The sequence below is a fragment of the Bison bison genome, unplaced genomic scaffold (assembly GCF_000754665.1).
Source record: "Bison bison bison isolate TAMUID 2011002044 unplaced genomic scaffold, Bison_UMD1.0 scf7180017864508, whole genome shotgun sequence".
Lineage (NCBI taxonomy): Eukaryota > Metazoa > Chordata > Mammalia > Artiodactyla > Bovidae > Bison > Bison bison.
In genome coordinates, this window is record NW_011495064.1 from 11,146,686 (window position 1) to 11,162,162 (window position 15,477).

Sequence of the window (15,477 nt, forward strand, 5' to 3'; positions counted from 1 at the left end):
CGGTGAGCACAGCTGCCTTTCTAAAGAAGACAAATTTCAACTGAAGAGGCCTGACAAAGTTAAGCAGCCATTCTCAGGGGGACAGGGTCCTCCCTGTGAATCTCTAGGGTAATGTTTCTCTTGGTTGGATCACATGACCCAGCATGACAGTGGCATGCTCCCTGGTAGGTTACTGCAGAGCTACGTGTGCAAACACACACTCATTTAAGCTTACAATAAATACAAAGCATTGTTTAAAGCCATGTAAGTAAAGAAAAAATATTGCATGTCTATTGACCTGGTTTTCCTCTTGAACTGGCTTGGAGTGCTGTTCATGACACAGAAGACACAATAGTCAATTACTTGCTACTCCAAGTTCCTTAGACTTCAGTACTTCCTGTTCTTCGAGCCTCAGCACTTTTTTTGCAGCAATAATGGTATTCTTCATCAGCATTGCCACAGTCATGGGACCAACACCCCCAGGGACTGGAGTGATGTAACCTGCTTTCTTCTTGACTCCTACACAGAGATAAGACAGGCAAACTCTTTAATTATGGCAAAGGAACTCTATGTACGTTAACATATCATGGAAGAAACAGTCAAAGAAAAAGCAATAATATACATAAGCATCTCAATAAACCTCAAACTCATTAAAAAAATATCACATCTACAATACCCAAGAACAAGGGCTTTTGAACATATTAACAAAGTAACACACATTTAGGGATTTCCCAGGCGATCCAGTTGTTGGGACTCTGAGCTTCCACTGCAGGGGGTACAGGTTTGATACCTGGTCAGGGAACTAAGGGCTTCCCCGGTGGCTCAGTGGTAAAGAATCTGCCTGAAATGCAGGCAACACAGGAGACTTGAGTTCAATCTCTGGGTCAGAAGATCCCCTGGAGGATGAAACAGCAACCCACTCTGGTGTTCCTACCAGGAAAATCCCATGGAGAGAGGAGACTGGTGGGCTATAGTTTATGAGGTTGCAAAGAGTCAGACATGACTGAGCAACTGAGCACTCACAGGGAACAAAGATCCCACATGCTGTGCAGTGTGGCCAAAAAAAAAAAAACCAATAATAAAATAACATACATATAATAAGCAGAGTTATTCAATGAATATACTTAAATAACCAGCCATACTTTTCCTCCATATTAAATCAATTTAAAAAGAAACATCTCAGTAGCTAACTGTATGGAAGTGTAACTATAATAATAATAAGGATTACTTCAATTAAAACCTGCTTACAATATTTTCTTAATTTTATTCTATTTATTTAACTATACTGTTTGCCCAAAGCACCAAGCAAAGTAATTTTCTGGAAAGTAAAAAGAATTTTTTTAATCCAACCTAAAGAGAAAAATCACTTAGATACCTAGGCTTGGGTCTGACTGCTTGAGAAGAAATAGAAAGCTAGAAATAGAATTATCAGCATAAAATTCAGATAAATTCAGAACTGAAAGGAGAAATCTATCAGGGAATTCCAAAATTTTAGTAATATGGCTTTTTCCTGGACTTTTAATATTGCAAGTCTGAGATCTCTTCTCTCAGTATGAAAATGAGAAGTCTGTAATACTTTTTAGGAAACTCAATGGTTTAGAAAAATCACTTCATTAAATTTTCAGACTCATTAAAAGTCTTGTTTTCATTATAGAATAACCCTAAAGAGAAGAAAGAAATTTCCTGAAAACTTTATATTTGTTCTCCATAATTTGATGATACAAACACCTAAATTCTAGAATGACTATAATTTTTTAAAAGATTTCTCTTAATTATCATGGAAAGCATGATAATAAATGGTAATAATGATAATAATGGTAAAAATGATAATAAATGGTAATAACCAAGGTAATATAAGTATAAAAGTTAAAGAAAAAGTAAATAGTCTGCCCTAATTGTTCAATAAAAGTAGTATTTATTGATTTTTATATTTTAAAAAGTTACCTTCAAAATCCACATCTCCAACCAACTTGGGTTTAGCAGTTATGGGATCTTGAATTCTATTTATTCCCACATCAATGACAGCTGCTCCTTCCTTGATCATATCTGCTGTGATCAGATTTGGAATACCTAAAAAAGGAGATCGGAATGATCAATTTAGTACTGAAAAGAATATCCCACCTGTAAGATTCTTATCAATTTCAAGATACCTGCAAGAATGAATTAGCTTGTTTTATAAAAACTGATAAAAACTATTAACCAGGGAAACAATTAAACTTCATATAGCGAACAGAAATATTTTGAGGCTGTAGAAATAACATTTATCCATCAAATATATAATAGAAAGCCAGAAATCGGTATTCCAACCACAACTCTCATCTTTGTAAGCAGCTTTGACATTATGGTCAAACCTAGGGGAATACAGAATAAAACGACAGGGCAGCAGGCAAATTCGAAGATAAGAGGTCCATCTTCCTTTTCTGAGCAAGGTACTTCCACCCCCTCCCTGGTGCTCTTACCTGCAGCGGAGATCACAATATCTGCAAGAGCTGTATGTTTCTTTAGCTCCTCCTTAGGAGTGTATCGATGAGATATTGTGACAGTGGCATCGCCTATGAGTTAAAAAACAGATGTCTTGATTTCTGAATCAAAGCTAGGAATGGATTAGATCTCAATTAGGCAAACCATGCCAGAAATTCAAGACCTCTGAAAAAATAATTGACAAATCTTACACTATACTTTCTGGGCAGCCAATTGTCATTAAAAAATAACAATAAAACTAATACTCAATTTCTTGTAACTTTTACCTGTTGGTCCTAGCTCTACCCTTTGGAGTCATATATCATTAGATTTATTCCTTATCCCTTTTAACAGTCTTTCTAAACAAAATGTCACTAGAATTACTCAAGGATTTTTCTTAAAAGTGTGCTGAAAGATATGTGGAAATATTTAGTTCTGATATATTTTATCTCTGATATAATCATGTATGGTCATATTATGATAATCATATAACTTTGATTTGAGAGTTTTTCTCAAATTAACAGAATTTGACATAATGATGACACATTACAGTCATATGAATTCAATCCTTTGCAATGGTCTAAGATATTTTTTTCCTATCAAATGGCACAGATGAGGATACTAATTTTGAATAAGTTATACTTCTTAACTCCAACTATCAAAGCCATAACTGAAAATTCTAATTGTCTATAACCATGCTTCCACTCAAAACTCAAATTTCTGAGACATATCTACTTCTGAACTAGTTCCATACTGCTGCTGCTGCTAAGTTGCTTCAGTCGTGTCCAACTCTGTGCGACCCCATAGACAGCAGCCCATCAGGTTCCCCCATCCCTGGGATTCTCCAGGCAAGAATACTGGAGTGGGCTGCCATTTCCTTCTCCAATGCATGAAAGCGAAAAGTGAAAGTGAAGTCGCTCAGTCGTGCCTGACTCTTAGCGACCCCATGGACCGCAGCCTACCAGGCTCCTCCGTCCATGGGCGTTTCCAGGCAAGAGTACTGGAGTGGGGTGCCATACTAGTGAATATTAAATTAACTCTCGAGTAACACTGAGTACATCTTCCTCCACAAAGATTACTCCCAAAGTACCTATTAACAAAACTATAACAAAGACAAATAAAGCTTAACAAACACTTCCAAGCATCCACAGGGCAGTCTCTCTCACAAGGGAGAGGAGGACACCCTCCCGAGAGCAATATTCTTACCTCCGGGCCGTTCATGTGCCCCATCTGTGTGCAGCAACATTGCAATGGGCATGCCAACATTTTTTGACCTTCCGGCCACAACCACATTCTTCCCTAGGGTTGGAATGCCTATGAAAAATGAATATATTTGCGTTTCACACAGTGCCAGATTATCTTAGAGCACCTAAGAAAAAGGAAGACTGACACCTTAGGATGTGACTCTAATTGTGATAATGAAGGAAATCATCAGCTTATTGACTCATCCGTCAACTGAACCATCACTTGCTACACACAGTGAAAGCTGAAAGGAAACACGAGCTGCAAAGTGTTATACGAATGTGCACCATCACCACTATCAAAGCTTAAGTTTCCTTCAGAGTTTTCTGGATGAAGCAGCAAAAACAGTTGCAGGCAATTGCTAAGGGAGTTAGGCTCTGGGGAGTAGGACTAGATGATCTGAGGGGGGGTTTCCACTGTTTGTTCTGTAGGAATTTTTACCATTTCGTAAGTATGTTTTGATAATACTGAGATGGAGATACCTACCAGTTCGCTTAATTATTTCCCACACACCCCATGGAGTAGCCGGTAACATGGAACACTGGTCCAAACACATTCGCCCTACATTAATTACATGAAAGCCATCGACATCTTTGTCTGGAGAAACAGCATTGCAGACCTTTCTCTCATCGATGTGCTCTGAAAAAGAAATCAGAGCAGTGGTCAAGTCACTGTTGCATAGTTAGCACTGCTTGACTCCAGCGTACTCGAAACCCAGTCCCCTTCTATAACTCACCCCACAACTTATTCATCTGTGCGTTGGGAACACACAGCAAGCAAAGCCAAATGCCAAGACCAAACCAGTGTCCTCTTGTCCTCTCCAAACCACTTCCCTCCACTGTCCTTTGTATTAAGACCTCAATACCAAGTCAGGGAGTAATTGGTATTCTGAGTAGGTCGGTCCCATATCTAACAACATACTCACTCTCTTGAGTTTACCTCCCCTTTCTTTAAGACAAATACATATGAGGAGCCAATTGTATAAACTAAACAAGCCTCTCCATGCCTCAGAGATCATTTTAAATAGAGCTATGTAAATCTCACCTGGAAGAGGCAGCTGAACAAGGAGGCCGTCTACATTATCATCATTATTTAGTTTATTGATCAAATTCAACAGTTCTTCCTCTGAAATGGAAGCTGGTTTCAGAATGGTCTCACTGTTGATTCCTATAAAAAATTTTCAAGGTTAAAAAAAAAAAATAGACTATGGAAGATGGCGGAGGAGGAGAACACACAGCTCACGTCTCCTCACGCTGTGTCAGAGGTGCGTCGGAGAAGTTCTTCTGGAGCGCGTGCTGGGCACTGGCAGAGGGCCTCGGACACCTAGGGGGATGGGAGGAGTCCCAGCGCAATCTTTATTTCAGAAAGAAAAAAATTTTTTTTTCTTTTCTGTTTAGTGTCCTTCCCAGGTAGGGTGTGGGAAGGAAGTGGGGAACAGTGGAGGCAGGACAGGACCAGCACCCCTGGGGGAAGCTGGGGGAGAGGAAGCAATCCCACACTCAGGGAAGCATCCTCACAGTGGGGGGTCAGCAGGGAAAGGCAAGGATCTTAGGGGGACCTCAGGATGAGAGGGGAACGCAGCAGCCAGTGTGTGGGGGGCAGGATGGAGTGGAGCCTGTGCATACAGTCCATGCCGCAGCCCTTCACACCCCAGTCTGTGTGTCTCATGGTGGGGAGGAGGGCTGGGTGCTGCAGAGTGGGATTTGGGGAGTGGATCCGGGGAGGGGACAGCAGTTGGTGGTAAGGGGATGGCCTGGGGTGTTGGTGGGAGGAGGGTCTTGGACCACAATGGGAGCAAGGCACCATTGTTGAGTGGCACATGAAGGGTGGGGCCACCACGGCAGAACCTTTCCCGGCCCACCAACCCAGCTTCCTCGGGCAGTAATGGGAGCACACGCCTGCCCAGGAGGTGTGGCAGGCTCGCTCACCTCTCAAGCCACAGTCTCCCCACTCTGCTCAGGCCCTGGCAAGCCTGCTGGGGTTCCAGCCTGAGCCCCACCTTCACCAAGGCCTCCTCTGGCTGCTGGGGTCCCAGTGGACCCAAGCACCACCCCTGCTCAAAGCCTCCGTGAGTCATGGGTCCAGGCAGGCAGAGGGCTGCCCACCTCCAAGGCTTCTTCCAGTTGCTCCAGCCCCTGCGGACATGCCCATGGAAGCCTGTGCTCCAGTCAGCTTGTGCTGACACGTGTGCTCTGGGCCAGCTTCAAGAGCAGACCCTAGTGGAAGGAGCACACACAGAGCTTTTCTTTTAGTTTGTTTTTTTAATTTATTTTTTCTTTTCTGCTTAGCTTTCAGTTTCAGTTCAGTCACTCACTACTGTCCGACACTTTGTGGCCCCATGGACTTCAGCACACCAGGCTTCCCTGTCCATCACCAACTCCTGGAGCTTGCTCAAACTCATGTCCATCAAGTCGATGATGCCATCCAAACATCTCATCCTCTGTCATCCCCTTCTCCTCCTGCCTTCAATCTTTCCCAGCATCAGGGTCTTTTCCAATGAGTCAGTTCTTCGCAGCAGGTGGCCAAAGTATTGGAGTTTCAGCTTCAACATCAGTCCTTCCAATAAATTCAGGACTGATTTCCTTTAGGATTGACTGGTTTGATCTTCTTGCAGTCCAGGGGACTTTCAAGAGCCTTCTCCAACATTACAGTTCAAAAGCATCAATTCTTCGGTGTTCAGCTTTCTTTAAGATCCAACTCTCACATCCATACATGCCTACTGGAAAAACCATAGCTTTGACTAGACGGACCTTTGTCAGCAAAGTAATGTCTCTGCTTTTTAATATGCTGTCTAGGGTTGTCAGTTTTCATTCCAATCCCAAAGAAAGGCAACGCCAAAGAATGCTCAAACTACCGCACAATTGCACTCATCTCACACGCTAGTAAAGTCATGCTAAAAATTCTCCAAGCCAGGCTTCAGCAATATGTGAACCGTGAATTTCCTGATGTTCAAGCTGGTTTTAGAAAAGGCAGAGGAACCAGAGATGAAATTGCCAACATCCGCTGGATCATGGAAAAAGCAAGAGAGCTCCAGAAAAACATCTATTTCTGCTTTGTTGACTATGCCAAAGCCTTTGACTGTGTGGATCACAATAAACTGTGGAAAATTCTTCAAGAGATGGGAATACCAGACCACCTGATTTGCCTCTTGAGAAATTTGTATGCAGGTCAGGAAGCAACAGTTAGAACTGGACATGGAACAACGGACTGGTTCCAAATAGGAAAAGGAGTACGTCAAGGCTGTATATTGTCACCCTGTTTATTTAACTTATATGCAGAGTACATCATGAGAAATGCTGGGCTGGAAGAAGCACAAGCTGGAATCAAGATTGCCAGGAGAAATATCAATAACCTCAGATATGCAGATGACACCACCCTTATGGCAGATAGTGAAGAGGAACTCAAAAGCCTCTTGATGAAAGTGAAAGTCGAGAGTGAAAAAGTTGGCTTAAAGCTCAACATTCAGAAAACGAAGATCATGGCATCCGGTCCCATCACTTCATGGGAAATAGACGGGTTAACAGTGGAAACAGTGTCAGACTTTATTTTTCTGGGCTCCAAAATCACTACAGATGGTGACTGCAGCCATGAAATTAAAAGACGCTTACTCCTTGGAAGGAAAGTTATGACCAGCCTAGATAGCATATTCAAAAGCAGAGACATTACTTTGCCAACAAAAGTTCGTCTAGTCAAGGCTATGGTTTTTCCTGTGGTCATGTATGGATGTGAGAGTTGGACTGTGCAGAAGGCTAAGCACCAAAGAATTGATGCTTTTGAACTGTGGTGTTGGAGAAGACTCTTGAGAGTCCCTTGGACTGCAAGGAGATCCAACCAGTCCATTCTGAAGGAGATCAGCCCTGGGATTTCTTTGGAAGGAATGATGCTAAAGCTGAAACTCCAGTACTTTGGCTACCTCATGCGAAGAGTTGACTCATTGGAAAAGACTCTGATGCTGGGAGGGATTGGGGTCAGGAGGAGAAGGGGATGGCAGAGGATGAGATGGCTGGATGGCATCACTGACTTGATGGACATGAGTCTGAGTGAACTCCGGGAGTTGGTGATGGACAGGGAGGCCTGGCATGCTGCGGTTCATGGGGTCACAAAGAGTCGGACACGACTGAGCGACCGATCTGATCTGATCTGAGGATTGTCATAGCTTTTCTTCCAAGAAGCAAGCATCTTTTAATTTCATGGTTGCAGTTACCATCCAGAGTGATTTTGGAGCCAAAGAAAATAAAGTCTGTCACTGTTTCCATTGTTTCCCTATCTATTTGCCATGAAGTGATGGGACCAGATGCCATGTTCTTACTTTTTTGAATGTCGAGTTTTAAGCCAGCTTTTTCACTCTTGTCTTTCACTTTTCATCAAGAGGCTCTTCAGTTCCTCTTCGCTTTCCACCATAACGGCAGTATCATTTGCATATCTGAGGTTATTGATATTTCTCCCAGCAATCTTGATTCCAGCTTGTGCTTCATCCAGTCTGGCATTTCACAAGATGTACTCTGCATATGAGTTAAGTAAGCAGGGTGACAATATACAGCCTTGTCATACTCCTTTCCCAACTTGGAAACAGTCTCTTGTTTCATGTCTGGTTCTAACTGTTGCTTTTTGACCTGCATACAGATTTCTCAGGAGGCAAGTAAGGTGGTCTGTATAAAAGAGATAATGAATGAGAACCTATTATATAGCACAGGGCTTCCCTAGTGGCTCAGGGGTAAAGAATCCACCTGCCAATGCAGAAGATGTGGGTTTGACACCAGGGTAGGGAAGATCCCCTGGAGAAGAAAATGGCAACCCACTCCAGAATTCTTGACTTGGAAATTCCATGCAGAGAGGAGCCTGGTGTGTTACAGTCCACAGGGTTGCAAAGAGTCGGATACGACTCAGTGACTAAACAACAACAAGAACAACTGTACGGCACAGGAACTCTACTTCATGCTCTGCGTGACCTAAATAGGAAGGAGATCCAAAAAGAGAGGATCTATGTATACATACGACAGCTTTACAAATAGCTGAGGAAAGAAGAGAAGCAAAAAACAAGGGAGGAAGGGAAAGGTATACCAACTAGATGCAGAGTTCCAGAGACCAGCAAGGAGGGACAAGAAGGCCTTCTTCAACGAACAGTGCAAAGAAACAGAGGAAAACAACAGAAAGGGTAAGGCTAGAGATCCCGTCAAGAAAACTAGAAACATCAAAGGAACCTGTCATCCAAAGATGGCCACAATGAAGGACAGAAATGGTAAAGACCCAATAGAAGCAGACGAGATCAAGAAGGGATGGAAAGAATACACTGAAGAATTGTACAATAAAGATCTTAACGACCCAGATAACCACGATGGTGTAGTCTCTCACGCAGAGCCAGATATCCTGGAATGTGAAGTCAAGTGGGCCTTAGGAAGCACTGCTGCCAATAAAACTAATAGAGGTGATGGAAGTCCAGCAGAACTATTTAAAATCCTCAAAGATGATGCTATTAAAGTGCTGCACTCAATATGTCAGCAAATATGGAAAGCCCAGCAGTGGCCACCGACTGGAAAAGATCAATCATCTTCCCAAGAAGGGCAGTACTAAAGAACGTACAAACCACTGGACAATTACACTCATCTCCCATGCTAGTAAGGTTATGCTCAAAATCTTCTAAGCTAGGCTTCAGCACTACATGAAGCGAGAACTTTCAGATGTTCAAGCTGGGTTTAGAAAAGGCAAAGGAACCAGAGATCAAACTGCCAACATTCACTGGATCACAGAGAAAGCAGGGGGATTCCAGAAAAAATCTATCTCTGCTTCATTAACTATGCTAAAGCCTTTGACTGTGTAGATCATAACAAACTGTGAAAAACTCTTAAATGGGAATACCAGAACATCTTACCTGCCTCCTGAGAAATCTGTACCCAGGTCAAGAAGCAACAGTTAGAACCAGACATGGAACAACTGACTGGTTCAGGATTGAGAAAGGAGTATGACAGGCTGTTTATTGTCACCCTGTTTATTTAACTTATACACAGAGTACATCATGCAAAATGCCAGGCTGGATGAAGCACAAGCTGGAATCAAGATTGCTGGGAGAAATATTAACAACCTCAGGCATGTGGATGATACCACTTAAATTGCAGAAAGCAAAGAGGAACTAAGGAGCCTCTTGATGAGGGCGAAGGAGGAGAGGAAAAAAGCCAGCTTAAAACTCAATATTAAAAAAACTAAGATCATGGCATCCAGTCCCATCCCTTCATGGCAAAGAGAAGGGGAGGAGATGGAAGCAGTGACAGATTTCCTCTTCTTGGGCTCTAAAATCACAGTGGATGGTGACTGCAGCCATGAAATTAAAAGACTACTATTTTTTGGCAGGAAAGCTATGACAAACCTAGACAGTGTGTTAAAAAGCAAAGACATCCCTTTGCTGACAAAGGTCTGTAGAGTCAAGGCTATGGTCTTTCCAATAGTCATGAAGAGATGTGAGAGCTGGAAAATAAATAAGGCAGAGCGCCAAAGAACTGATGCCTTCAGAATGTGGTGCTGGAGAAGACTCAAAAGTCCCTTGGAAAACAAGGAAAAAAGACCAGTCAATCTTAAAGGAAATCAACCCTGAATACTCACTGGAAGGACTGATGCTGAAGCTCCAATACTTTGGCCACGTGACGTGAACAGCTGACTCATTGAAAAAGACCCTGATGCTGGAAAAGATTGAGGGCAGGAGGAGAAGAGGGCAAAAGAGGATGAGATGGTTGGATGGCATTACCGATTCAATGGACATGAAACTGGGCAAACTCTGGGAGATGGTGAGGGACAGGGAGGCCTGGAGCGCTGCAGTCCATGGAGTGGCAGAGAGCTGGACACGGCTGGTGACTGAAGAACAGTGACTGATTCACTTTCTTATAAGAAGAAAGAAACACAACACTGTAAAAAGAAGTATACTCCAGTAAAAACTTCTAAAAAATTTTAGGCAAAAGTATTCGAAGAATAAAAGAATAAAATAAAATAGAGGCATTTATTGGGGCAAGGCTACACTGCCTGCCACGCTATCAGCAAGGCTTTTAATCATCACAACCGCCCTGGTAGCTGGAAAGCTTCAACAGGCTCACAGAGGTAACCTTGAGTAACTTCTCAAACAAAACACTAAAAGAGTACTAGCTTGGTACTTTCTATGTATTATTCTACATAATCTTCATTAACCTCATCTTATAGACAAGGCTCAGAGAAACTGAAATATAAGCCAGCTAGTGACAAAGCCAGTCTTTGCAGTTCCAAAGTCCATGTTCTTTCCACTATACCATGCTACCTCCCATTCCAAAGTTTTAGAAAGCCATAGTTTACTAGTTTCTAGATGTTCTAAAGGTTTTACTTTTATAATTTTGTTTATAATTACTCTGGCCATGCTGGGTCTTTGTTACTGCGTGGGCTTTTCTCTAGTTGCGGTCAGTGGGGTCTGCTCTCCAGCTGCAGTGCGCAGGCTCATTGCAACAAGGCTTCCCTTGTGGAGAAGCTCAATAGTTGTGGGGCATGGGCTTAGCAGATCCATGGCACATGGGCTCTTCCCAGATCAGGGACTACACTTGGGTCTCCTGCATTAGCAGGTAGATTCTTCACCACTGAACTACTAGAGAAACCTAAAGGTTTTTCAATGAAGAGGGCAGGAGGCCTCAATCCTCAGTGATAAAGAACAGAGTATGCCAAGGGCTCATGGTGCAGTGGTCTCACAGCCCTTCAGAAGGGTGGGCACACAGTGCTCAGACCACTGACCCACAGAGAAGCAGGCAGGGGCACAGCTGAGCCTACTCACCTCTGATCTGTGGCCACACAGTCTCCAGGACAGTGAGACCTAGAACCCAAACCTCCCATCATTCAGACCTGCTCCTTCTGCATCCAAACCCTCAACCACGGCTAAACTGTATGCTTTAATTGGCTTTGGAACCACTGGTGGAGAAACCACAGCCTATTTCAAAGAAGCCAGAGTCATTTCCTGCAAATCCATGACTATATTCTAGGCCAATTCACTGAGGCCTCCTCAACCAAATGCTCAAATACTTTAGTCACAGACTCACTGCTCAAGGAAAGCAGATGTAAACGGTGTTCAAGGTCACTTATCAAAGTTGGCCTGTAACAGAATTTAGATTACATTCCAGAAGACACCAAGAAACCAACCATATTCCTCCAGTCCTAGTCTATAAACCTCCTTTCTGACAAATACTTGGATTCAGTTGAACGCATTAGCCTCCTCTGTTTGGGTTTTCTAAGCAGAAAAAAGAAACGTAAGTTACAATAGTTTGCCTCCGATTAAATCTCAATTTAACAGTAGTTGGGGTCTGAGAGTGACACATACCCACGCTGGCAGCTGCTCTGGTTTTGTTGAGGACGTAGGACTGACTCGCAGGATTCTCTCCAACCAGAACCACGCTCAGGTGTGGCCGCTTGTTGCCTGACGCCACCCACTCTTCCACCTTCTGCCGCACTTCCTGCTTGATCTGCTCAGCAAGTTTCCTTCCAGAAATGATAACAGCTTCATTTCTGCAGAAGGCAACAGAATCACAAAAACACATGGCTTGAATTTTTGTAAAGAATAAATAAAGACTACGAAAGTGTCATTAAGTACCAATAACTTTGGGTGGAAGGGGAGGAGGAATTGGAAGAAGATGGTCAAAAGGCACAGTGGGCCCTTCTATTTATTCGTTCCCCATTCAAGGATTCACCAACCCACGGGTTGGAAATACTTGGAAGGAAATTCCAAAAAGCAAAACATGAATTTGCCCTGCACCTAGTAACTATTTACATAGCATTTACATTGTATTTACAACTATCTACCCAGCATTTACATGGTATTAGGTATTATAAATAAATAATCTAGAGATGATTTAAAGTATATGGGAGGATAGGTTATATACAAATACCATGCCATTTTTTATAAAGGACTTAGAGCATCTGGGAATTTTGGTATCCTTGGAGTTCCTGAAACAATCCTACTCATATACTGAAGGATAACTGTACAAACTTCTAGTTATAAGATTAACAAGCACTAGGGACATAATGTCGGAGAAGGCAATGGCACCCCACTCCAGTACTCTTGCCTGGAAAATCCCATGGACGGAGGAGCCTGGAAGGCTGCAGTCCATGCAGTCGCTAAGAGTCAGATACAACTGATCGACTTCACTTTCACTTTTCACTTTCATGCATTGGAGAAGGAAATGGCAACCCACTCCAGTGTTCTTGCCTGGAGAATCCCAGGGACGGGGGAGCCTGGTGGGCTGCTGTCTATGGGGTCGCACAGAGTCGGACACGACTGAAGCGACTTAGCAGCAGCAGCAGCAGGGACATAATGTACTATATACAGTGAAGACTTTAGTTAACATTGCTGTATAATATATAGAAAGCTTGCTAAAATAAGAGATCCTAAGAGTTCTCATCACAAGGAGAATTTTTATATTTTTATAACAGTATCTATATGAGGGTTTCTCTGGCGACCAGTGGTTAAGAATCTGCCTTGCAATGCAGGGGACACAGGTTTGATCCCTGGCCCAGAAGATCCGACATGCCACAGGACAGCTGAGCCCATGGGCCACAACAAGACAAAAGCCACCACAATGAGAAGCTGGAGCACCACAACCAGAGAGTAACCCGGCTTGCCAAAACTAGAGAAAGAATGCGCGCAGGAACAAAGACCCAGCACAGCCAAAGATTACATAAATATTTTTAAAAAACATATATCTATATGAAATGATGAATTTTAACTAAACCTACTGTGGTAATCATTTCACAATGTATGTAAATTACACCATCATGCAGTATCCCTTAAACTTACACAGAGATGTATGTCAATTATTAAGTTGCTAAGTCATGTCCGGCTTTTCTGAGACCCCATGGACTGTAGCCCACCAGGCTCCTCTGCTCATGGGTTTTTCCTAGGCAGAATACTGGAGTGGGTTGCCATTTCCTTCTCCAGGGGATCTTCCTGACCCAGGGATCAAACATGCATTTCCTGTATTGCAGGTGGATTCTTCATCACTGAGTTACTAAGGATGTGATGTATGTCAATTACTTCTGAAGAAAACTGGAAAAAAAACTTTCCCAAACTAAAAGTTTAGATTAGACTACGTAGTTCCTAATCGAGGGACAACTAAAATCTGAAGGAGAGGTTCAAGTGGTAAATCTGTGTCCAGCTACATATTTAAGAAAATAAAATTGATTGAAATAATTACTACCATTAATCTAAACTTGGAGAATTTAAGTAACTGATAATTAGTACTTGACATAATGTCATGTCACTAGATGCCATGTTTAGCTCTTCTGAATCCAGAGTCTAGGTTCTTAATGCTATACCATCCTGCCTCCTGATGTCTGACAACTGTAGGAAAAAAAAAATGCCATTAACTTGCAATGTTTTATTTGATCTCTCACCGCTATGATGTTAGTTTGTTCTCTATGCTTATATTCCATTTGTAGTTTATATTTTGCCCGTGTTAGCATCTAGTCAAATGTTTTGAATCATTTCCCAGTTAGTGAATTGGCTTTTAATCTATATGTACTTTTAAATATTTAAATGATGTTATGCAGTTAAACCAATAAACAATATACTGGACAATACCTACTGAAAAATTTCAGGCTAAAATTGAAGAAAATCGGGAAAACCACTAGGCCATCCAGGTATGACCTAAATCAAACCCCTTATGATTATACAATGGAGGTGACAAATAGATTCAAGGGATTAGATCTGGTAGACAGAGTGCCTAAAGAACTATGGATGGAGGTTTAATGTTGTACAGGAGGCAGTGATCAACCATCCCAAAGAAAAAGAAATGCAAGAAGGCAAAGTGGCTGTCTGAGGAGGCTTTACAAATAGCTGAGGAAAGAAGAGAAACAAAAAGCAAGGGAGAAAGGGAAAGATATACCCAACTGAATGCAGAGTTCCAGAGAATAGCAAAGAGAGCTAAGAAAGTCTTCTTAAGTGAACAATGCAAAGAAACAGAGGAAATTAATAGAATAGGAAAGACTAGAGATCTATTCAAGAAAACTAGAGCTACCAAGGGAACATTTCATGCAAAGATGGGCACAATAAAAGACAGAAATGATATGGACTTAACAGAAGCAGAAGATATTAAGAAGAGGTGGCACGTATACACAGAAGAACTATACAAAAAAGGTCTTAATGACCTGGATAAACTGCCATGTTCAATATGTCAGCAAATTTGGAAAACTCAGGAGTGGCCACAGGACTGGAAAAATTAGTTTTCATTCCAATCTCAAAGAAGGTCAACACCAAAGAATGTTCAAACTACCACAAAATTGCATTCATTTCACATGCTAGCAAGGTAACGCTCAAAATCCTTCAAGCCAGGCTTCAGCAGTATGTGAACTGAGAACTTTCAGAGGTACAAGCTGGATTTAGAAAAGGCAGAAGGACCAGAGACCAAATTGCCAACATTTGTTGGATCACAAGAAAGCAAGCAAATTCCAAAAAACATCTATTTCTGCTTCATTGATTATGTACACTAAAGCCTTTGACTGTGTGGATCACTACAATTACAATTGTAATTATAATAATTACAATTACTACTGTGTGGAAAATTCTTCAAGAGATGGGAATACCAGACCACCTGACTTGCCTCCTGAGAGATCTGTATGCAGGTCAAGAAGCAACAGTTAGAACCGGACATGGAACAACAGACTGGTTCCAAATCAGGAAAGGAGTATGTCAAGGCTGTATATTGTCACCCTGCTTCTTTAACTTACATGCAGAGTACATCATGAGAAATGCTGGGCTGGATGATGCACAAGCTGGAATCAAGATTGTTGGGAGAAATATCAACA

The 15,477-nt window shown here is 42.2% G+C and overlaps 1 protein-coding gene across 1 annotated transcript in view; it reads right to left on the reverse strand.

Moving 5' to 3' along the window:
* Positions 1–7: 7 nt before the first annotated feature.
* MTHFD2 (methylenetetrahydrofolate dehydrogenase (NADP+ dependent) 2, methenyltetrahydrofolate cyclohydrolase) overlaps positions 8–15,477 on the reverse strand; it is a 21,600-nt gene continuing 6,130 nt past the window's right edge. The window contains exons 2-8 of the mRNA XM_010829735.1: positions 11,999–12,183; positions 4,726–4,848; positions 4,168–4,320; positions 3,646–3,753; positions 2,439–2,531; positions 1,924–2,049; positions 8–498 (exon numbers count right to left, since the gene is read on the reverse strand). Of these exons, the coding sequence (XP_010828037.1) occupies positions 335–498; positions 1,924–2,049; positions 2,439–2,531; positions 3,646–3,753; positions 4,168–4,320; positions 4,726–4,848; positions 11,999–12,183 (952 nt within the window). The 3' untranslated portion in view covers positions 8–334. The remainder of the gene's footprint in view (positions 499–1,923; positions 2,050–2,438; positions 2,532–3,645; positions 3,754–4,167; positions 4,321–4,725; positions 4,849–11,998; positions 12,184–15,477) is intronic.